At 35.5% G+C, this 24,299-nt stretch overlaps 2 protein-coding genes across 3 annotated transcripts in view; one reads left to right on the top strand and one right to left on the bottom strand.

Moving 5' to 3' along the window:
- Positions 1-24,299, bottom strand: part of CENPP (centromere protein P) — a 145,327-nt gene that overhangs the window by 62,306 nt on the left and 58,722 nt on the right. The window lies entirely within an intron of this gene.
- ASPN (asporin) lies at positions 1,521-18,440 on the top strand. Its single transcript, XM_014953508.1, has 8 exons — positions 1,521-1,736; positions 7,209-7,479; positions 8,697-8,809; positions 11,000-11,213; positions 11,595-11,705; positions 14,099-14,192; positions 15,828-15,966; positions 17,204-18,440. Exons 2-8 carry the CDS (start codon positions 7,233-7,235, stop codon positions 17,399-17,401), a joined length of 1,116 nt encoding a protein of 371 aa, XP_014808994.1. The 5' UTR covers positions 1,521-1,736; positions 7,209-7,232; the 3' UTR covers positions 17,402-18,440.

Below are 24,299 nucleotides of genomic sequence, written 5' to 3'. Positions count from 1 at the left end.
AAAATTGAGATGTTGGCTAAACCTCAGGAACAAGGAGCACTGCTGCAAAACTAGGATCAGCTGAAATTGCTGACTCAACACTTTACTCTTAAAAAGGGGAGTGAAAAAGAAGAAACCAGGACATTTCTCTCACAGCCCTCAGGCCCGGCTCTCTTCTATTAAAGAGCCAAGAAAGTGTTGGAGGTTTTCTTAAACAGCAATTTAACAGAAATTTTCTCAAGTAAATGCATCCAAACCAAGCTATTCAAAACACAGGGGAGTGTTTGCTTAGGAAGTTTCGGTTTCTAAATGCAGGCAAGAGAATGCAGATATATGCAATTTGAGATTTCAAAGTAGTTTAAGATCATCCTTCAGATATTTATGTGGGAATGTGATTGCTTTCGAAACTGTAATTTTATTCCTTGGGAAAAGTGATAGGGAGTCTCTTTTTCATCATTCATCTATGCTACTGGAACTGGAACACATGCAAACACAATGCAGCAGGTAACACAAGCCTTATCTTGTTTGATGTGATAGCACCAAAGCTTTAATTTTGGGCACAGGATCTTTTTCTTCCTTAAGTAACAGTAGACAAAATAACTATTACCCAATTTAAACCATCGTTTTGCAAACAGGACCACATCACATGTATATTAAAAATTAAAATTAAAATTTCCAGGCTATTTTTCTCCAGCAAGACCAGACTCTGAAGAGAGAAAGGAGCTAATTAAAGGAACAGGCGAAGTCAGATGGGCATGGAATTGGACAGACAGAAATTATTGTAAATTGCAAGGCACAAACTGTTACACTGAAAGTTTTGCTTTAGGTAAACTCAATTAGTCATATATTTCTGAAGTATACATAAACAGGCAGCCTACTCAAGGTAAACAAAGAATTACCCAGTTTCTAAATATTGTCAGTCCTGTCAGTACAAACAGTATAACTCAGTGCAAATTCTTAAATACTTTGTTTTAAGCTTACAACTTCAATCCTTGTCACAGAATATTGCAAATACTATCTCTATTTTAAATAAAAGATATGCTTAATTTCTCATACACAAGAGAAATAAATTAACTGTGTTGACTAATAAAATCTAATCTACATTTTAGATCCTTCAATCATCTTCCCCAGCCAGACAGTTGTCTACTGAAAACAAAAAGCAGTATTTATACATAACTACATAACAAAGTTCTAATTTTATAACCTTAGAAAGGTTTGGCATCGTGCTGATCACTATAGTCTATTGGTTTACTCTGCCACTGGCTAAGATTTTATACTTTTATTCAAGTCACACTTTTTAAAGAGCAACAGCTAATGAAATCATAAATAAGAAGTGTGATTACATAGCAGGAATGACCTGAAATGGACCTCACTGTACTTCCAATGGCCTGATGTCAACTATTATTAAACTACAGGTTTTACAAAGTCTTCCACTAGACGTCTAGAGTTAAGCCAGAAGTTTTGGCTGTAATACAAGCAGTGATGAAAAACATATGAGTGGTAACAAGTCGTCTTAATATCATTCTTCAGTACTAAGATGGGCTAATCTGAAGCAGCACTTTACTCTGGTATCACCCACGGTGCCAGGAGGATCAAGAAGTTTGGAAGTGGAATTTTTCTTTATATTTACTTTCCATTTCACAGAACTCAGCCTAACTTCCTTTTACACTATTTTTTTTTTTAATATGAAATAACTGGACATAAAGATCTCAGGTGGATTATCACAGTGCTTCCAGAAGAAATATCAAACTTGCAAGGTATGTCCAGTTTGAATACCTATTCTATTTAAGTAGCAATAAAGAATTAAGCAACAGGTTGTCAGTCACTATGCACAGATTAATAATGTCAGATAAATCAGAGTTAGAAGTACCACTTTTTTATGGAACGTTTGAAAAATGTACTTTGCAGCTGAAATAATTCTGTATTTATATCTAAGCTGCAAAGCAAAAAAAGCTACAGTGAATTATTTAACTATTAAATACATGTTAGAAAAACTTAACAACAGACCTTTTTTTCCTCAATGATTACAATCTATGTAAAAATCTATCCTACAGTTAAAGCAGTTCTTACAATTACAACTCAGCGTTAACTTTCTGTACCTTGGTATTCAAGTTGTGTTTTTTTTAAAAAGTAGATATTAGCAAAGTAAATAAAAACAACACAGGAAACAGTGAACTGTAGATGAGCTACAACCTAAAAATGTTCATAGATCATATTTAGTAACTCACAAGAGTCAAGCAATTTTCCATAAAAAGTAAATACTCTCTAAACAGAACTTATTTTGTAAACATGCTATTCATTATTATACTACATAACTTCAATACTGGACTGTTTCTTAAGGCAGAATCATTTCTTCAGTAATCTTACTGACCAAACAATTTCCTTCTGTTTTTCTAAGCAATTTAAGTAAATCAATAGAGTAGACAAAGAGTTAAACATAAACTCCTTTTATTTCTGGAGCGGGACAATGACTAATAGAACCAGAACTATTTTTAAATACAGCTTTCAAAACAGCTATGGTCTTGCCTTTCTTTGGACAAAATCTGTGCACAGTGCAATGATTTGTGTTATTAATGAACACAGAGATTTTTCTTTGCCTCTGTAAAGACCACCACCGTGTCTTTTAAACATTTCCTTTTCAGAAATAATGCTATAGGAAACTTGCCTCCATACACTGGTAACAGAATTGATTTCTAAATATAATTTAGAGTCTTTTTAAGTCTTAAAACTTCGCCCATTCACTCCTTCAGTGTCACAACGGGTAAGACAACAAAGACCACATGCAGGACTGACACTGCACATGCAACTGCCACAGAACCCAGACTACTTCTTTTTGCTTTTTTCATGCACACAGTCCATACTAACATCATAACTTCTATCCTCACAGAAAGTGGTTTTCTTCCCATAATTCCTGTTAGAATTTTCATGTCACAGAATTATTGCACGCTTACATGGGAATTTCCCACACAAAGTCTAAATTTTTTATCATATTAACATCCTATGACATCTTCTGTATTTAACTAGTTATAAATGATAAATATTATCCTAAACTAATAGCATTAAAAGTTTGTATCTTTGTAAAAGATACAAACATGGGTTTTAGTAAAGATCACTACATTAGTGAGGATAAGTATGTCCCCAAACGATTAGTGCAGTGATTTTAGGGTTGTTGTGTACTTCAGGAAAGAAAGTCAGCCTTATAGTACTCTCCACATTCAGTTACCTCACGTGGAGGCAGTGAGTGTTGCAGTGAAAAGGTGCTATTCAGAAGCTTTATGTACTGAAGGAAAATTAGGATTGCTATCAAGAATATGTAATGAAGATGTGAGCTCTCCTTGAATTTGCTACACTCTTTCTCAATATTGCAGACTGCAAAAATGAGAATGGACAAGGCCAAGCAAGACTCATCTTTCTGCTCAGGGTATTATTCGACAGCACACCTGAGCTTCTCCAACAGCTTGCATAAGGCAAGAATGGCTGTCCCACCTCTTCTCCTTCCCTCTTCCCATGTAACGTCCTGTCCCCCTAGACCAAGCTGTTCCACCCATTCCTTTGTGCTGGCTCTGATACTCAGATTCAGTTTGTTCACCCAGAAAGAATGTGTCAGGCTTTTTTTCTTGCTCGGATTACGTTTTATGCTGGTTTAGTCAGTTCAATCAGCTCAGAGAAAAGCCTGAGTGGAAGAGCTGGTATGAGAGAAATGAAAGTATGTACCTGGGAGCAGAACAAGCCTCAAGTGGCAGCAGTGAGCCATTAGCACAGCTGTACTCATGGAATGTACCTTCTGAAACAATTAATTAAATATTTCATAAAATTCTCATTATAATTAAAGTACTTCCAGAAAGATCACTAGGATCTTGGATTTTAGGCTTCTTTTTTTCTTTTAATTTTCTTACTCTTGAAGTTTAAGCATGCAGATAGGTTGTATAAGTTTGTTGAGACGAGCTGCAGAGTCAGAGCATTTCTACAGAGACATATCAACATCTATTTCCTCAGCCAGGAAAAAAACCAACAGCTCCAGAAAGTCTAGTTCTTTGGAATCCATTCTTTGGCAGTTCTTTGGCCAATGCAAATCTGGAGTCCAACTTGATTACCACCCCTAACTACAAAGCCAATTAGCAATAAGGATTTCCTAATGATACAATGGCAAAATGAAGAAAGGACTTTTTCTCCTTCCTTCACAATCCCAGTGCCACAACCCCCTCCTCCCAAAAAAAACCCCCCAAAACAACAACCCCATATCCAACTCAGGCTTCCTTCTGTAAAGGGTCTTGTTTTCAAGAAATTTAACTCATGAATGACATATTTCAACACTACTTTTCTAGAACTGGTTATGAATAACACATGTTTTTTGAGAGTTCAAACTGACCACTGCTCCAATCACAGCCTCAACCTGAAAATAGTTTTAAATCACAGTTAGTTCTTTTAATTTCTGAAAGGAAATACGTAATCCATTTGCTAAAGGTGCAAGTGTGGAAACAGATTTTTAAATTGTTTCATAAGAAACTTCCCAGCACCAGATCCAGAAGAGCACTTTGGGAACGTACATGAAAGATTATCCTTTAGGTACAGTAGAACTTTACATCCAGTGCCTATCACAAATAGAAGTCAGCAGGGATTTAGAAACTCCATGTTCCAAGACATGATACATGCTATGATGCTTGATAACCTACATCTCCCAATTGTACAACACTGAATAAAGCACAAAGCATTTTGTCATTAATACCTGAGCAGCTGGGGGAAGAACCACTCTGAGTGCCCCCATCTGTGAAAACCCAGCCATTAAAGCACTTCTCCAAGAATAAGAATTCTGAAGTCTGAAAGGCTTCAGACTCTTTACCTCTGAGTTAATGGGATGACTGAAGTATTTTGACTGTTTTGCTGAACCTGAACTACAAGATTAAAAGGGCCAAACATTCCAAAGGTGCACAGCCAGACAGGACCACAATTCTCTCCAAACAAACAAAGGTAGGTTCCACATTGTTGTTCCCAGCTCTGTTTATATTCAAAGACTCTTTCAAGAAAACACATTGTATAGGATGGCAAGTACAACTATAAAATGCTTTCCAGGAGCATTGAATGAGAACATTACTTTGAAAACAAAGGAAAATATATAGGAAAAAAATATGTGAAGATTATTTTAAGAGATTGCCAAATCAATAAAAGATATAGTACTTATATGACCACACAACTGGAATATTACAATACATATCAAACTTACCAGTGTACACTGCATATCTGCAAGATATAAAGTATAATGTGCTTCTGTTTTCAGATACATATTTGGGGAAGGGTTCACTGCATTCTTTTCAAAAGGCTGAGATTTATGTAATATAAATACTGTTAGCTTTTATCTTTTTATGCACCCTGAAATGTATACATTACAGCAGTAGCAATGTATGTAATGCACAGCATTTTAATGCTGTTAAGAACCATACATGAGAAACATCAAAAAGATCTTGTATAGAAAAAAACAATACAAACAAAACCTCAGGATTCTGATATAAGCGAACTCAACACCCTCGTACAAACCAGTGCACTCCTTTTCCTGTGACTGAGGACCAATGACAAAATGCCTACAGAAAGACTTTTTTGAGCTATAAACGGACCAGCAAACATTTAATTAGGTGATCAAACAAGAATTGACATCCCTTTAGTATTTCCCTAAAGAGGTCTATGATAGTCTAAATAGAAACATTTTTATAAACAGGATATGCATAACAAAATTTACAACAGCCCCTCTTGGGCTGCACAGTGTGCTGTAGGATCCAAACAACGTTTGGAATAAGGCTTTTTGGAGGGGAACAATGTAGGGCTGAATTTACAGTCTTTTCTCAGAGCTGCAAAACATCCTGTGGCAATTCTTACTACCTCTGTTTTCCCTTGTGTCTAGTTTTATAGGGCTATTTGATCAATAAAAATAATCTTTAGAATAAAACCAGAGTATGTAGAAAGTATCTAAGAGTTTTGACCTATGGATCACTATTACTCAGATAACACAGTATAGCGTAGGACTGGACTCCTGGTTTTCCCAGTCAGGTGTGGCTAAAAGAAATCTGGTAGAATTACAATTCAGAGAAGCTGAATGAAATTGAATGAACAGCTATAATGAGACAGTTTGTCATATTTTTCTGAAGACAAATCTACTTTTTAAATCCTTCCTAACGTGTATTTTTCTCAATAACATCAGGAAAATATAACCGTAACTATCTCACATGGGTCTTTCTGCTTTGAAGGTGCCCTAACTGATCCATCATCTTTCTGTCTTCCAGACTGAAGAACCTTTATTACACTGGAAAAATACTTTCAAGTTATGGGTAATCTAGAAAGCTGCTGAGTTTTGGGGCATTAAATGCAAGCGTGGCCCATTCTGAGCTCCTTTCAGCTGGCTGCCTCAGTACAATGGACAGGCACTATGACGACAAAGCTAGGTTGAACAAAAAAGTGTTCATTGAAAAAATATGCACACAGAATACTGGTTTCCAGCTTTTTCCTGGATATAATTTATGTTAATGATATCAAATGGCACGGATTCATAACCTGCAAGCCCTCGTCAGGGAAAAGAGCCCTCATCAAATAAAAATCACATACGTATGTGCATTAAAATACAGAGGTGATCTTCTATCATTAGCAGTATTACACAAATGACTGGAATTTGGGAAAAGCTGTTGTCAGAACTGAAAACCATCTATTTTTCCAGATTACAATGAGTAGTACGTGATTAGAAGTGTTTAGGGAGTAAAATAACATGTGTTGAGGGAGTACCCTCATACGTACATTTTATGTGTTGCTAATCAAGTGCTTCCAAATTTTCTAGATAGAAGCAATGCACATATGCCCACGTATCCCATTAAAATATATCTTCATTAAGAAGGAATAAAATAAATCAAATTCTAAGTTCTGGTAAAATCTACTACAAAAATTACTCTTCAAAGCCTGAAGCAAATAATGATGTTACTTTTTAAACTCAACTGAAAACTTTGGTATGACACTAATGTCTGATGTTTTAATAGTATTTATTATGATATATAATTTAAAAATAGAAGTATAAATATTATATTTTAAAGAATGTTTTTTATATTCTTCATCCTTCCTACACTAATTAAACCTTAATATTCACAACAGGCCATTTTTCAGGACCACGGACCATAGCAGAGCGAAGTAAAGAGTTCAATACTTTTATTTGCTGTTTCACATTCACTGATTCTATTTTTTTTTTTCTCTTCAAGATTGGCTGCCCTGATTAAAAAGATATGAAGGAATACACACTCCTGCTCTTCTTAGCTTTGTGCTCTGCTAAACCTCTCATTGGTCCTTCATATTTTACACTAAAGAATATGATGCTCCAAGATATGGAAGAAGATGATGATGATGACGATGATGACAATTCTCTATTTCCAACCACTGAACCAATTATACCACTAATTCCTTTTGACCTATTCCCAATATGCCCCTTTGGATGCCAGTGCTACGTGAGAGTTGTCCATTGCTCTGACCTAGGTAAGAATGAATTTGTGTGTCTGTTCTCCACTGGCCTCTCCTTTGGAGTATTTGCCTTTCAAAAGATGAATTCGACAGCTCCATAAATTGCACACATTCACATATTCCTTTACAAGTCATTTTCAAAAGAGCTTACATTTTTTCAATTAGGCTTGCCAACTAGATCTAATTCATGTCCAGCAAGTAATTCATGTTGAACACTTTCTACATGTTTTCCCAGTTCATGTACATCGGTTTAGAAAATTAATGAACTGCTATAGCTACCTTCCATTAGCAATGGCTTCTATTGATAGCAGCATAGAATGGAAAGGCATCCAGATTATGTAACAAATAACCATAAAACTATTTAACTGAATACTTATTGGGGTTAATAAGTACATATAATCGACACAGCTTTTTATCCAGTAAGAGAACAATCACAGAATGCTTATACTTACATTTTAGATTACACTTTCTCATGCTTTGTTTACTTACAGACTAGTCCCTAAATATGAATTCGTTATTAATTTGCCAATTTGAATTAGTGTTCACTGAAGTTTTCCCATGATTTAAGGTAACCAAAGGAGCTCCTGCCACGAGCACAGTGACAATGACATTTGTTCTCATCACAGCTCTGCCACCACCCTGAACTTAATCCCAGACTCCTTGTGCCTTAGAAACATCAAGTCAATACAGAAATCGCTGTGTTTTGTAAAAGTGTGTCATTATTAAGCAATCAAAATAAACTTTTGCTGACAGCAATAAGCTGTGGCTATTGCATCTGCTTTACAGATTGCAAACCCCTTTATTTAAGTTCACACATAGGAAAAAAACCCATCTATTCATAGACTTCATCTTTAAATAACTGCATACATAAGTATGCAATAATTGTTAATAAAACTGGACCAGCATTTAGCACTTAATGCATCAGCATTTCCACTGCCCCTTGCCAGTCTCTTCTGCTGATTCAGGATCTCAGATGGCACGAACTGAAGTGTTTTTGTAACTAAACTATGAACTGGATTGGGGAATTTATGTAACTATTCGATCAGGGACAGAAGCAGTTCCTCCTGAAACCCTATCATCATTCCCTAATATCCTTTGCTTTATGGCTGTTTGTCTTTTCTTTCCCATCATAATCATCAACAATCTTACTGTGTTTTGCTGTTTAGCAGTTCATTTCTTTGGACATATATACAGGCACATAATGCTTCTCTTTGTCTCACATACTTCAACAGGTTTGACATCAATACCTCGCAACATTCCACCAGATACTCGAATGATTGACCTTCAAAACAACAAAATTAGAGAGGTCAAGGAAAACGATCTCCAAGGACTCACATCACTTTATGTAAGCTTGCTATTTTCCAAGTTTGAAATCTTATTTAGCACCCAAATATTTCGATACTTTTGAAATACAAATGGTATTTTTCTTCTCCAATAGTATCCATGCAGTCTAACGCCTGCATATTTGACTGCTCCCACATAGGAAGAAGTAAATTTGAGCTGTAACAACTATGCTACTTTCTACAACATCCAGAAAATCTCGCCAAAAAGACCCTCAAGATTTATTCAATCCTTAGCATGCACAGAAACACTCCCCACATTTCCAAGGCTGCAAGACAAGGGTGCCTTCTTTATCTGCTTAGCTGTAAAACAGCAGAAAGAAGCTCACAGGAGAACTAGAATTATATTTTCTGGGGGCATTTTCGAAAGCACACAGCGTACAACTAACACATACACCCCTGAAACTGATGCTAGAAATTCAATTGACCAGAACAGAAACCAGACCAACCATGAATTACTGAAACAGTCAGGTGCTTTACTACTACGTTTTTTCAAACACACTCAAGCATGCGTGTAGAGATAGGCTTTAAAATAAGTATCACTGGCAACTGATAAATCTAGATATTTACAGTACACAATAATCCCTTTTTATATCAAAAGGAAATAAGAGAGTCTCAGAGGCCTGGAAAGGTAGGTTAAATCTGTTTTGGAATACCTATTTGTGTAAGATGTCACTCTAGATACAGTAGCAATGAACACTGACAATTTTAAAGTTCTCACCATAAAAATGACAAATCTGTTCCACAAGTTACAGCAAATTAAAACATTCTATTCCACATTAGAAAGACATGAAACACCCATTAAACTAACATAAACCAAATCCTTTTCACTCACATTTGGTTTCTGAGAAAGAACTGAAAATTTACCGGACCTAAGTGTTTATGAATGAGCTTGTTAATTATTACGGGTTAAGCTAGGACAGAAAAAATAGGAACCATATAAATTCATTGTTTGCAACAAAGTGGTTCCAGTTCCCCTCAAATGTCTCATGTCTGGGTACAGAATGGGGGGCAGTCAGAGCTAAACACACGGACTGTGGTTTATATTCAGTTTAAAAGATCCTATAGAAACTAACCTCCCATGACTGAGAAAGTCACTGGAATACATCAGCAACCACCACATTATATATTCGAGTCACCCCTTAATTATGTGATAACTGAAAACTCTCAGCTGTTTTGATTTTTCTCTTCAGTTAATTTGTGGAAAGGCCTAACAAAATTTTTACTGAAAGCAAAGTTTACTTTGTACAGCTTGTCTGAGTACTAGTCTACTTAGCAAAGGCACAGATAGTAATTTGGATTAGGAAGGACCATTTCCTGTTTATTTCCTTAAGCTATCCCCATTTTTTGTGGGAAAAAAAAGATTAATTCTGTTTTGCTGTACTTTTTGTTTCCATAACTCCAGAGAGCAGACAACTTACTAACAGCTCAAAGAAATAAAAAAGAATAGTCCAGATACGGAAATGCAGAGATGTGATTTGACAGCAAAATAATTTCAGATAACTCATATTTCATTGTCTGTAGTAACTCTTGCAGAGATGTGATTTGACAGCAAAATAATTCATATTTCATTGTCTGTAGTAACTCATTACAAGTTCTCTGATAACACATAGCAACCAAGAACAAAAAACTGTCCCAAAGAAGGACTAGTGTACTGTACACAAGAGATAACTTAAATTCACAGGAGTTGAAAAATTATGGCACATAAGATATAAATTAATATGTGTTTATCAGTCATATATAGACATTAACTTCTAAGAAATTCAGACTAAAAACCTGACTTCCATTTTGCCACATTATGCTGAAATAAAAGGTGAAATTCTGAGTCTTGAGAATTTGTCTGCATTAAGGAACAACAAAAAAGAAGAACCCACCCATGCATTCCCACGAAGTATGTGAAGACAAACATACTGTTTTGCCAATTCTTCTCATTATCCATTGCCACCTTGTCAGCTCTGACTAGTTTTTCTCTACCTTCTCGTTGGTGCTCCAGCTTCTGGGTTCTTTTTTGTTTTTCACAATCAATTGAAATGCCCAAAGTATATACAAAGTGCTAAAGCTTGGTATGATGGAAAAAATAAAATATTTATGTTACTTAATTGTTAAATTATATTGAATTCATTACTTAAAATTCATAATGATAACATTACAGTATAAAGAAATTATCTTCATATTGCTCTTCCTGTATCTCATAGGCACTGGCTTTGAACAACAATAAAATATCCAAGATCCATCCAAAAGCCTTTCAACCAACAAAGAAGCTACGACGACTGTATTTGTCCCATAACCAGCTAACTGAGATTCCAACAAATCTACCAAAAACTTTAGCAGAGCTCAGAATTCATGCTAATAAGGTTAATAAAATCCACAAGGATGTATTTAAAGGAATGAAGTCTCTACATGTTTTAGGTAAGTCCAATTAAGTAGAAAAGAAAATATCTTTATCAGAAATGTAACACACTATATATAATTTCACTCAAAAGTGACCTCAATGTGCAATTTCCTCTTAAAGAGATATCCATGCTGTGAAAAATATTTTCACAATTTGATTTCTATGCGAAGTTGCTACATGGGTCAAGTTCCTGGTGACCCTACAAGCCAAGTTAGAAAGAGTTTATTCACTGAAAGTGTGACTTCCACACCTCAGAAAGGGTAATCAAAGCCAAACATTAATTAATACTTAGAACATAATTAAGTCAGAAATGAAACTAAATCAGCTGTTTACAACTTAGTCTAACATACACAAAATTCTTATGGTATAAATACTTTTATTTTTTTTTCTTTGGACAGAAATGAGTGCAAATCCTCTTAACAATGATGGAATAGAGCCAGGGGCTTTCGAAGGAGTAAATATCTATCATATAAGAATCGCAGAAGCTAAATTGACTTCAATTCCTAAAGGTATGCTTTGTTTTACCTTTTCTATTTTACCAATACCAGTATATACACTCCTAAATAAAATCCTTTAACATCTATGTTATGTTGATATAACTGATGCTGATACATTCTGTTTTCTATTGTTCATTACTACCAAACCACTTCCTAGGTTATTTTTCTTTTTGCACTTAGTACCCAATCCCACATGTCTGAAGTGTGCATGTGTGTGCATGTCCACTCGCTCTCCAGCCCCCTCTCCTGCCTTCTCCCTGTCAGGAACTAAACTCCTCCCAGAGTCATCCAGAGACTCTTAAAAAAACGATAATGAGACATCATTTCGCATCTTCCACATCAGCCTCTCAAAAATCCTTATAAAGAAAGGATAAACCCCCTGACATTTGAGGTGGCTCATGAGGGATACAGAATTCCCACTTCCGTTATGCGTTTAAAATGAAACCCCAAAATTTCTAACTTTAATTTTGAATGTTTCGAGCAGCTCCCTAGCTCAAATATGCTCTGCAATACAATCACCTTAATGCAAAGCCCTATACAGCATTTTATACAACTTTTAATGGGGTTTTGCTAAATGAAATTTAATATTAACACTTTAATTAAATTCAACATAACATAACAAAAAATTAAATCTCTCCTTCATATAAAACAATGAACTTGTGATTTGGAAATAGTAATAAATTAAAACACTAACTTTGCAAATCACTGACCTCCACACACAAAAAGGTAGCACAAAGGAACTCAGTACAACACTCCACCTGCATTTTCTGTAGCTCATTGTAGTACTTAACCAAATTCTCACTATTTTCAACCGCTCAAAACTACTAGCTGAGAGTAAAAGTGAGGAAACAAAGCAGAATACTTTATATTTTGCCATTCATTAACTTACAGGGAAACTAAATGTAGGCCCCTAAGATATTTATTTCTGGATCAGACAAAGAACTTGTTTCTTATTAAATTTAATCACTTCTTGTGGACAAATATATATGCAAAAGAAACCCTGCAGAAGAGAACACTGGAAAAAAACCAACAAAACAAAATCAAAAACCACCCAAACAAACAGAACCAACTCACCCCAATTCCTAAGGTAATTTTAATATCAGAAACTGTCTGGCTGCCTACAGTAAGACTCCCCAACACACACACCCAAAATTCTTCTAGTATCATCATACCACCATCTCCTATCACGTATCACAAAAAAATCCCATACATAAAATTATGCAGATTTTGTGTTTGTTATGGAGAAATCTATAAGAAAACACAAGCACAAGGTCCAATATGTGGTGTCAAATACATAAACAAATCATAAATAAACAGGATTTCACGGTGAATGCATTCTACACCAGTGGAAACTAAGTTTCTATCTGAAAATGTTTTAATGACACAAAAAGTTTTTTAAAGTGTAACATACAAATGCAATTAAAGTCTAAAATGGAGAGATGGGTAGTCTTCCCTCTTAATACTCTAACTCAGACACAAGCAGCACCAGGTGGAATTGTAAACTGGAAAAAACCCAAACAGACAGACAACAAAGCACGTCAACCAGCATAAAGTCTGACTGTGAAGAACACCCCTTTTCCTCAGTATTGTAGTGTTACAACAGACAGCAATGGGAGCAGCACTCTCCTAACCCGTATTAGTAAAAGGAACAAGTGGTTTGTCTTGCTTGGTGTCAGGGTGCCATCTAGACAGATGCTAGTAAAACTGAATATAAGATCAACAAATAGAAATTCAAACTTGTGACTATCTTTCTCTGCCCTCACCAAAAGGATATTGTAAGAAACACCCTCCACCTCCTGGTGCATTCACTGACAGTTCTGTATTGGGACTATTTGGTACCACGTGAGAAAACATTCTGCGTATTGGCATGGGAGAGAACACACCAAATATCTCATTTTGCTTAGAGAATCCTGGAAGTTTCCTCCCAGGTCACCTGTTAGGAGCTGTAACAGCGCAACTGTTACCTTGTTTGGAAGAAAATACAAAACTACAAAAAACCATCAGAGGTTCCTTCCTCCTAAAGGAGTAGGATTCTGACTACCAACTGTTAGACCATTGCATATAACATACAATTTACATCTTTGACAGGTTAATCAAAAGTACATGAAAGCTGTTATAAAAAAAGCTAGCAAAATTATACCCAATTTTGGAACTCTGAAGTCTTAACATTAGCATGTGTACTTTCACGTCTTAATTTATTTAAAGTTACTATTTTAAACCAAATGGCGTTGATGATTTTTTTTTTACAAAGTAACATTCCACTTCTTTGATGCAAAAGCTCCTGCCAACCCCTCCAAGATTCTTCACCCAAAGACAAAGGAAAGAAGCAGTTTGTAACACATTAAGTATTCCAACAAAAATAAGTTGGCTTATTTTTCTCATACCGTGCATTTGTTTTTCATCAGATTTGCCTTCCAGTCTACTAGAACTTCATTTAGATGACAATAAGATCACAGCAATCGAACTTGAAGATTTTAACCGGTATAAAGATCTTCAAAGGTAAAATCCCCATGCAGCGTGCTTTTGATAAAAGGTCAGGCTTGGCAGGGTCTCTTATTTGAAACTTCTCTTGTTAATGGGAGAAAAAAGAATTAAAATTTTAAAGTGTCTTAGTAAGAACTGCTGCAAATAAGACCAGACTTTAAAAAAAACCCAAACAACCTCAAAGACTGGCCTTGTAGTACCAGTCTTGCCTACAGTTCGCAATAGAAATGTATGTTAAGAACAGTATCTGATTCCAAAATGTAATCATCATCAATTCTTAGTTCGTGGCAGGTGAGTGTTGTGTAATATAGCACAGCTTTATATAGTATCTCTTAAGGTGCTAGTAGTAGTATGCCTCAATTAAGCACTGCATGCATTTCTCATACTCAGAATATATAAATGTTTGTGGTCACATTATTTCTCAGCACTATTCAGTATTTTCCTCTGGCCCGTTCTGTACCAGCCCCAGGCATTTTAACTCTTTGGTCACTCATCTCACAAATTGCACCCCAAAATGAGGTACACGGCAACACCAACTGACTTTTGTTTTAGGAACAGAATGCCTTCCTTGCAACAAAATTTATAGGATTTAAAAGTCCTAATAGCTTTTTTAATTCCAGAGAAGGCCTAAATGTACTGGAAGGAGACACTCCATACACACCCCAAAGAAAAACATAAAAGGATGGTATGAAGAGAGGAATTTGAGACTTGTTTATACAAACACATGGGAAAACTGGTAAATTATAAGAGAAGATAAATTCACCTCCTGAAAACTAGCCTGAGAGAAATTCAGTAGGTGGTAAAGGAATAACTTGATAACTGTTTCCAAATGTGATCGGGTTTAAGAAAAAGAAAAATATTTCTAAGGAATGTAATGCTCTTGTAGGACAAAATAAGGAAGTTCTTTCTCTAAAGCTCTGTTAAGTACTCTGAAAATACGGCTGAGCAGCTCTGAATTTTGAATTTGGTAACAGAAACTACTATCAAAGAAGAAGTAATGAACCGTGTTTAGATACCAACTGCAGTTTCTGAAGAAATTAAGAAAGAAAGGAGAGAAAGGGGATTGTAGGATGCATGGGAAGAGCGACTCCAAATTGACCTGTGCCTCCACCTTCCCAGCAGCACAGGCTGAAGTCTTAGAGCAAAAAACCTAACTAAGGCCTAAATTAAGGAAAATGTGGAAGCAGGGAAGAAGGCAATCCTGTTTATTTTTAAAATACGAAGTTTTTGACTAAGCTATATATATAACTGTATCTTTGCAAGACATGCTGCTCTTTGGCTATTTATTAGAACAACACTTTTTATTATATGAATTTACATTGCAGCCATACTACTTGATAAAAGGGTATGATTTATTTTACAAACATATAGGTTGATGCTTATCATTTTAACTCTACCACTAGAAGTAGAAAAACTGCATGCAAAACTGGACAACTGCTCACATCAGATTAGCTGCTGTCCTCTGACTGGAGATTAAAGGAAACATTTGTTAAATCAATGTTGGGGGTTTTTTTCCTATCATTTTCCTATCTTTTCCCAGTTCTTATGTCTACTCCTGTGCATTGTGATATTTTTAAAAAAAAAATTTACACTCTTCAATGCTATTGTGAATCTCAATCTTTAATTAAATGTTCCTTACACTATTTCTAGGCTAGGCCTTGGGAATAACAAAATCAAAGATGTGGAAAATGGAAGTTTTGCCAACATACCAAGTATACGTGAAATCCACCTTGAAAAAAATAAGCTCAAGAAAGTTCCTCCTGGATTGCCTGAACTGAAATATCTGCAGGTCATATATCAAAATTATTAGAAAACTTTGGTAGTTACGTGTTGTTTGACTTTCACACTGCTATACTGACCAGGACTTATTTAAAAACTGTAATTAACTGTCACATATATTTTGACATGACTCTCATACTAGGAAAACCTGAAATCATGTATGTACTTAAAGAAATAAACAAGATCAAACAGCAGAATCACTTCCTAGAAAAAAAAAAAAAGGGGGGGGGGGGGAAATAACATGCTACACCCAGAAAGTGTTTCCAGAAAGTTTGTTGCAGATTTATTCGTTTAGCTTATTAGTAAGCCAGAGTGGAAATTTTTCAGTTCCCATGCTGAGAAGCCTTAAATCCAATGTAAATTACTTATGAGGCTGAAATAGTAAGATTTTAAAATTTATATTTAGAACTAGATAAATTCTGCAATAGATGCTTTCAAAACCCATTTATTTCCTGAATTCTGGAATGGCAATTAAAATCATGTATGTTTTATAAGATGACATATACCTTAGGATGCAGAGCAGAACAAATCTTAGGGAAACATGAAGAAAAGCACAGATGACAGAGCACATGACAAGCTATTTCATAAACGCTTTTACCTCTAAATTTCATTTCTTTTCACTTCTCATTTCACTTCCAATTAAAGCAAAATATTTTCATATATATACATATTTTTAAAAAACAAACATCAACTTACAATGTAATTGAAAAATTAGATATACAAACAAAGGAATTCTTTTGTTAATGTTCATGATTTCATTAACAAATTCTAAACTTTGCTATCACAAGCCCTTTTTATAAACTAATTTAAGCTACATCAGCATTAGACTGATCTGTTCCTATTATTGTACCCAACAAATCTCTCCCAATATTAACTTTTCTAGAGAATGCTTTTGAAAATTTATTAAATGACTGAAAATTTGGATTGGGGATAATATAATACCGCATCATTATATTTCTTACTATAAGAGAATATAAAATTTCATTTTAGGAGAATGTTCCCTAAGAATAGAGTCCAATTATTCTGACAACACACTGATAAAATACCATATAACTTGAAAGAGAAGAGGCTGTGGCAGGAGGGAGATTTTTTTAGGATTTAACACAAACTTTTAATTCCTGTTACTACTAAAGTCTGCATCCAACTGATTTTATAGCAAAATTCAGTTATCTACATGCCAATGAATGCTGAGATATTTTCCCATTTACATACTAACTATGATATCTTACTGTTTCTTATTGCTGCAGGTGGTCTTCCTTCACTCTAATCACATTGCAAAATTGGGAGTGAATGATTTCTGTCCAACAGGAAGAAGAAAGAAGAAAGCGTTGTACAGTGGCATAAGCCTCTTCAATAATCCTGTAAAGTACTGGGAGGTTCAGCCTTCAACCTTCCGCTGCATTTTAGCCAGAAACAGTGTGCAACTGGGAAATTTCCTCAAGTGATACTGAAGTTGGTTATTTCAAAAAGCAAGCTGTCCGCATCAGTTCTACAATACTTGAAATTTGCAGAAAAATGCTAATTTTACACTCTTTAACCAGTTTACAAAATATTTACTATTTCAGAGCTAATTAATTTGAAACAATATGTTGGTCGGATCCATTGTATCATTTGACAATGTTCAACCTGCATTTGAATAATAAACAAAAGCCTTTATATCTTACAGAAAGGCTCTTGAAAGTGAAACTGGAAACTGTATTTGATGTTTCCTATTAGAGATGTTAAATTCTTTACTTAAATGACGTAGTTTTTACATATTCCTTCTTTTAAATACACTCTAAAAATCAAGTGGAAGTGACTTTTTCCACAGTAAGGACCCTTTCCTCCACCAAAAAAGCTGTAAGAAAAGTCGCAAAAAAAGAATTATCAGACTTCAAGGACAATTTTTTGTGCAATTATTGATAATCAGCAAAGATGCAAGAAGGAGGTACAGTATTGTGAGGTCTTTTGTCTATAAACTAGAACATATTTTTTATCATCTAGTAAATGAGATACAGAAGGGTTTCATATCAAGAACTAACATGCAAGAAACCTTTAAAAGTTTTTTGTGTTTTTTCTTGCAACTTTAAGAGGGAAATGTTCTGTAATGTTTTGCTATCAATATAATTTGATGCACTCTCAACATTAAAAAGTAGGATTCAAGACTTATCATAATGCTTCAAGCTTAATAGGAATTATTATTAAACTCCCTTTAGGCCAGCACAAACATTTTTTTAATCTATAGAACTGTAATCGTGTTTTTCATTTAATTTTTTCCTCTTTTATATTTTGACATCACACGGGTTAAGAATCCCTCATTAATGTAAGTACCTTAAAATTGCTGAATGCAAGCAGATAGCTGGAACTTAACTGCCCTGACTTCTTACGTAGGTCAGCTCATTGAATTCTCAATACTGACAGTACTGTATAAAATGGATATTTTATATATCTATGTAGTGTATATTTGCTATTGGGATTCAAAATAAATTAAACAAGCTTAAAGAATACTTGTGTCTGTATAGTTGCTTACATAATAGCTCATGTCAAAACATTCAGACATTATAACCAAGCACCTTTCTGACTCTTCTCTAGATATTTTCTCTATTCTTCCTTTTTCCAAAACTACATACCTCACGGATCATTTATCACTGCTGTTCTTCGCAAAGTTAAAAATTCAATGCTTTATTTGAAGTGGCAACAGGAAATGACACAGACTAGCAGTAGAAGAAAATACTACATAGAAATCAAGCAATTCCCAATCTCTCAGCATGTCTATCACCGCTGTAAGTACACGAGGCAATAAGCATCAGGTCAACACCTGATTCTTTTAATCTGCTTGGTCCCTTTGTATTTAATATTTTGTTAGCACCACTGTGCTGTTGAGACTCAAAACCACATGGGGAAAAGGAGGGAGAGGGGGCCAGGGGAGGCTTTTACTGAAGAACAGTTTTTGCAAACAGAAATTCTGTAAAACACTTCAGGCAGAATAAAAACCAAATAAAACACTGAACAAAAGTTTGCAGATGACCTAGCATCTTTCTATTCCTGGCTTCTGAAGATATTTCTAAGGAGTGCATTTCCTAGCAAACAACATGGGGAAAGCAGCGGTCAGCACTGAAACCAGTAGCAAACGAGGATATTCTTCATCAGTCGGCCTAGTTTATATCATGGACTTCTTTAGCCTTAGCTATGTCATCATGCACGAAGAGCTATGACCTCTAAAGATAGACTGGTGTTAGAAGACAAGCCTGATGTATATATAGGCAAAAAGGCAACACCTTCAGTAGATTCTTCCATTAGGGAATTAGTTACTACACTCATAGGAAAGACAGAATGTTGATGGACAGTTCATACAGGGAACGCATACCAGCTTTTACTGCAACTCTGCATTCCCAGCAAAGACACAGTTTGAGCCTCTCTATATGTTGCATTTAAATAAATCCAACAGTAACAAATCTGACAAGGCTACGGAGGGAAACGGCCAACTCTTTAAGCCACCTCCACAAGATTTATGTGGAACGTGGAAGAACATTGAAAAGAGCATGGGCAGAAATGAGTAACTAAGAATTAAACCGTTAGTAACATAAAGGAAAAAACACCACACAGACTACTCACCCTAGAAAGCCACACAAAGCCTTTACATTCATACTCAAGCAGAAGCACCTATTACTTTCATGGTAACAGCCCAACTGCACATTCATTCCCTCTGGGAAATGCCAACCTTCCCTTAATGACGGGCTACCCTGACTCACGCTGTCAGAAACAGCTCGTAACTCCATATCAGAGAGCCTATTAGAGATGTTAAATTCTTTACTTAAATGACGTAGTTTTTACATATTCCTTCTTTTAAATACACTCTAAAAATCAAGTGGAAGTGACTTTTTCCACAGTAAGGACCCTTTCCTCCACCAAAAAAGCTGTAAGAAAAGTCGCAAAAAAAGAATTATCAGACTTCAAGGACAATTTTTTGTGCAATTATTGATAATCAGCAAAGATGCAAGAAGGAGGTACAGTATTGTGAGGTCTTTTGTCTATAAACTAGAACATATTTTTTATCATCTAGTAAATGAGATACAGAAGGGTTTCATATCAAGAACTAACATGCAAGAAACCTTTAAAAGTTTTTTGTGTTTTTTCTTGCAACTTTAAGAGGGAAATGTTCTGTAATGTTTTGCTATCAATATAATTTGATGCACTCTCAACATTAAAAAGTAGGATTCAAGACTTATCATAATGCTTCAAGCTTAATAGGAATTATTATTAAACTCCCTTTAGGCCAGCACAAACATTTTTTTAATCTATAGAACTGTAATCGTGTTTTTCATTTAATTTTTTCCTCTTTTATATTTTGACATCACACGGGTTAAGAATCCCTCATTAATGTAAGTACCTTAAAATTGCTGAATGCAAGCAGATAGCTGGAACTTAACTGCCCTGACTTCTTACGTAGGTCAGCTCATTGAATTCTCAATACTGACAGTACTGTATAAAATGGATATTTTATATATCTATGTAGTGTATATTTGCTATTGGGATTCAAAATAAATTAAACAAGCTTAAAGAATACTTGTGTGTGTATAGTTGCTTACATAATAGCTCATGTCAAAACATTCAGACATTATAACCAAGCACCTTTCTGACTCTTCTCTAGATATTTTCTCTATTCTTCCTTTTTCCAAAACTACATACCTCACGGATCATTTATCACTGCTGTTCTTCGCAAAGTTAAAAATTCAATGCTTTATTTGAAGTGGCAACAGGAAATGACACAGACTAGCAGTAGAAGAAAATACTACATAGAAATCAAGCAATTCCCAATCTCTCAGCATGTCTATCACCGCTGTAAGTACACGAGGCAATAAGCATCAGGTCAACACCTGATTCTTTTAATCTGCTTGGTCCCTTTGTATTTAATATTTTGTTAGCACCACTGTGCTGTTGAGACTCAAAACCACATGGGGAAAAGGAGGGAGAGGGGGCCAGGGGAGGCTTTTACTGAAGAACAGTTTTTGCAAACAGAAATTCTGTAAAACACTTCAGGCAGAATAAAAACCAAATAAAACACTGAACAAAAGTTTGCAGATGACCTAGCATCTTTCTATTCCTGGCTTCTGAAGATATTTCTAAGGAGTGCATTTCCTAGCAAACAACATGGGGAAAGCAGCGGTCAGCACTGAAACCAGTAGCAAACGAGGATATTCTTCATCAGTCGGCCTAGTTTATATCATGGACTTCTTTAGCCTTAGCTATGTCATCATGCACGAAGAGCTATGACCTCTAAAGATAGACTGGTGTTAGAAGACAAGCCTGATGTATATATAGGCAAAAAGGCAACACCTTCAGTAGATTCTTCCATTAGGGAATTAGTTACTACACTCATAGGAAAGACAGAATGTTGATGGACAGTTCATACAGGGAACGCATACCAGCTTTTACTGCAACTCTGCATTCCCAGCAAAGACACAGTTTGAGCCTCTCTATATGTTGCATTTAAATAAATCCAACAGTAACAAATCTGACAAGGCTACGGAGGGAAACGGCCAACTCTTTAAGCCACCTCCACAAGATTTATGTGGAGCGTGGAAGAACATTGAAAAGAGCATGGGCAGAAATGAGTAACTAAGAATTAAACCGTTAGTAACATAAAGGAAAAAACACCACACAGACTACTCACTTACCCTAGAAAGCCACACAAAGCCTTTACATTCATACTCAAGCAGAAGCACCTACTACTTTCATGGTAACAGCCCAACTGCACATTCATTCCCTCTGGGAAATGCCAACCTTCCCTTAATGACGGGCTACCCTGACTCACGCTGTCAGAAACAGCTCGTAACTCCATATCAGAGAGACAAGGCATTGCCATGACAACTAACTGTCTAAGAAGGAAATGAAGACTTTGTATTAATACCCATTCTTACATAGTAACAGCTAAAAAACTGAAGTCCTTCATGTTCCATAAAAGGTTCACTGCTTATGAAGTTTACTATTGAAAAGATAGAGGAAAGGCAGAAAAAAGATGAGGCAGGAAAATTTGTAGATGACTAGAGGGTAATCAAGAGCCAAAAAAGATTCAAGGAACTTCTAGTGGAAAAGAGCGGTCAGGTAGCAACATAACAGCAAAAAGAAGTTCAACCCTAAAGAAGGTTAAGAATGAAAAATAGAAGGACAAGTTCCAAATCTGTTATCTACTTTGCAGAACACTAAGTCAACAGTTTTCACCTGAAGTAAGCAGGATAAAGGTGGACTTTAATCAGACCTTCCGTTGAAATCACAACAAAGAGCAAGTGCTAGTAAATCCTAGTAAAAGAAATAGAAATGATACCGCAAAAATCATTGTATTTATATATCACTAGTTTAAATGTATTCTTAAACACTCATGCTATACTAGTTACAGCAATTCAGCAATGACAACATCAACAGAAAAGCTGATTCAAATTCTGCAACTTAACTGAAAGAATAAACTCACAGTGTAATGTAGTATATTATTTTATGCTAATGTAGTGGTGAGGATTAAAAAGATGAAAAGCAACATAACAGAGAAAGCAAACAATTCCTTAACTAATTGAAGCTTATGGAATGGATAATATGAACGCTGCATCTGCCAAGATTAAGACATTTAAGAAGATGGAGTAAGGTCTGAACACGTGTAGAACTACTTCTGCTTCCTCTGCCTCCCCCTCTCTACCCCAAAGCAGGCCAGTTCAACCAACCTGCTCACCAGCAAGGAGCTCTCAGAAACAATTACCTATATTCTCAGTAAATCTTGATAACAGCATTTCGTATAAGATTTCCAAACATAACAAATGTTGACCGGTAAGTTGCCACACGAAAATATTAAATCCCTCTTGCTTTTGTTCAAATGGCCCGTGTTCCCGTGACTAACTGCCAGGCACGTGTAAGAAAAATGGCCACTGGGCTTTTTGGTTCACAAGGGCAAGGAGTTTTGGCTGAGTTAATGATCCCCATACAGACTCCAGAAAGCATCCCTCAGTCTTGGACCTCATCTGAAACTTTCTTGGGGCATGAGTAGTCCTGGTCCCTAGAAAGCATGGTTAGTACCTTCTAAACCTAAGAATTCTTTACAGGTATTCTCGTAAGACTTTCACCAAATGTTAGGTCCACTGTTGAAGTCAATATAATGGGAAATCTTTGTAAAAATGTAGCGAAGTCCTAAGAGGTAGAAAACTGCATAGTCTTGGTCTTACCCTTCCAAAGCCTTAAAAACTCTTGCCTTCTCCCTCTTTCATGTTTGCCATGCATTCAGACTGAGAAACTCTTTCTACAGTCAGCATCCATGGACACATATAACATTCATAGGAGAAACTGCAACAGGATTTTGAAGATACTACTTTGACCCTCATAATTAATAAATACTATCTAAAGGATTTTATCAATTTCTTAGCTCTTTGTCATCTTCAAGGCAAATTCAGCTAGCTTGGAAGTTTAAAAAACTTAATCTGTGACTTAAACTAAATTGGCAATTTTGCATTAAACCAGGTAAGTATTAAATGCTTCATTCTGACTTCTGTAAATTATTTTTAGAGAAAAGACAGTTATTTCCTATACAACATCACATAAATTAATAGGATGTCTGTCACCTACAAGAAAAACTATGTTCAACAATGCTCCACTCTTTTCAGATGTCACTCTTCAGCTACCATTTGTGGGTAATGATACCTAATAATTTACACATTCCTTTAGCACACTTTAACATAAACTCAAGTGGATGTGACAATGACATACAGGCATTACAATATAAAATACAGTTTCACAAAATGTATAAAATGTACACAGTTTCAGCAATGATTTCTAAATATGGACATCAATGAAATTAACATAATAAAAGCTACTGATAATACAATGGTGTTCAATGGTTTTTCCACAGAACAAAACAGTTCAGTAACAGCAGACAGGGAGAAAAATGGTCAAGAAATAAACATCCCCACAGATGTTATGGAAAAAGGAAGGAGGGATTTGATATAAGTCCTTCCAAGAGTCTTCTCTTACTACTTACTCCTTGTACATGTAATTACACTAATAAAAAAATTAATATTTATTCTGTCTAATCTTTCCAAATTTAATGGGCTTCTCTCTTCTGAAAATCTGTCGGGTCCCTACAAGACAGTTAACAAATTTCACCAGAGGATGGCAGCCTATTGTTACCAATAGAAGGAAAAGTCATCTAAAAAATAAAGAGCAAAGCCTGTTACTGCACAGTAATAGCCCAGTAAACCTCACAAACAGTGATTAAGCTGAGTAGCCTATTTGAGTATTGAAGTACTATTTGAGTAGTTCTAAAGACTAAGTTCTATGTCCTGCTCTACACCATTAACTTACCCATAACCATAACTCTGACTCTTC

This window comes from Calidris pugnax, unplaced genomic scaffold, assembly GCF_001431845.1.
Source record: "Calidris pugnax isolate Ruff unplaced genomic scaffold, ASM143184v1 scaffold247, whole genome shotgun sequence".
Classification (NCBI taxonomy): Eukaryota; Metazoa; Chordata; class Aves; order Charadriiformes; family Scolopacidae; genus Calidris; species Calidris pugnax.
The sequence above is the reverse complement of the archived record's forward strand: the minus strand, read 5'-3'. Positions and strand labels throughout refer to the sequence as shown.

Bases quoted from the DNA above. Each gene is read 5' to 3' on its own strand.
- ASPN (XM_014953508.1), top strand. From the start codon at position 7,233: ATGAAGGAATACACACTCCTGCTCTTCTTAGCTTTGTGCTCTGCTAAA. The intron at 11,706-14,098 runs GTATGCTTTGTT...GTTTTTCATCAG, and splicing joins ATTGACTTCAATTCCTAAAG to ATTTGCCTTCCAGTCTACTA. The intron at 14,193-15,827 runs GTAAAATCCCCA...CACTATTTCTAG, and splicing joins CGGTATAAAGATCTTCAAAG to GCTAGGCCTTGGGAATAACA.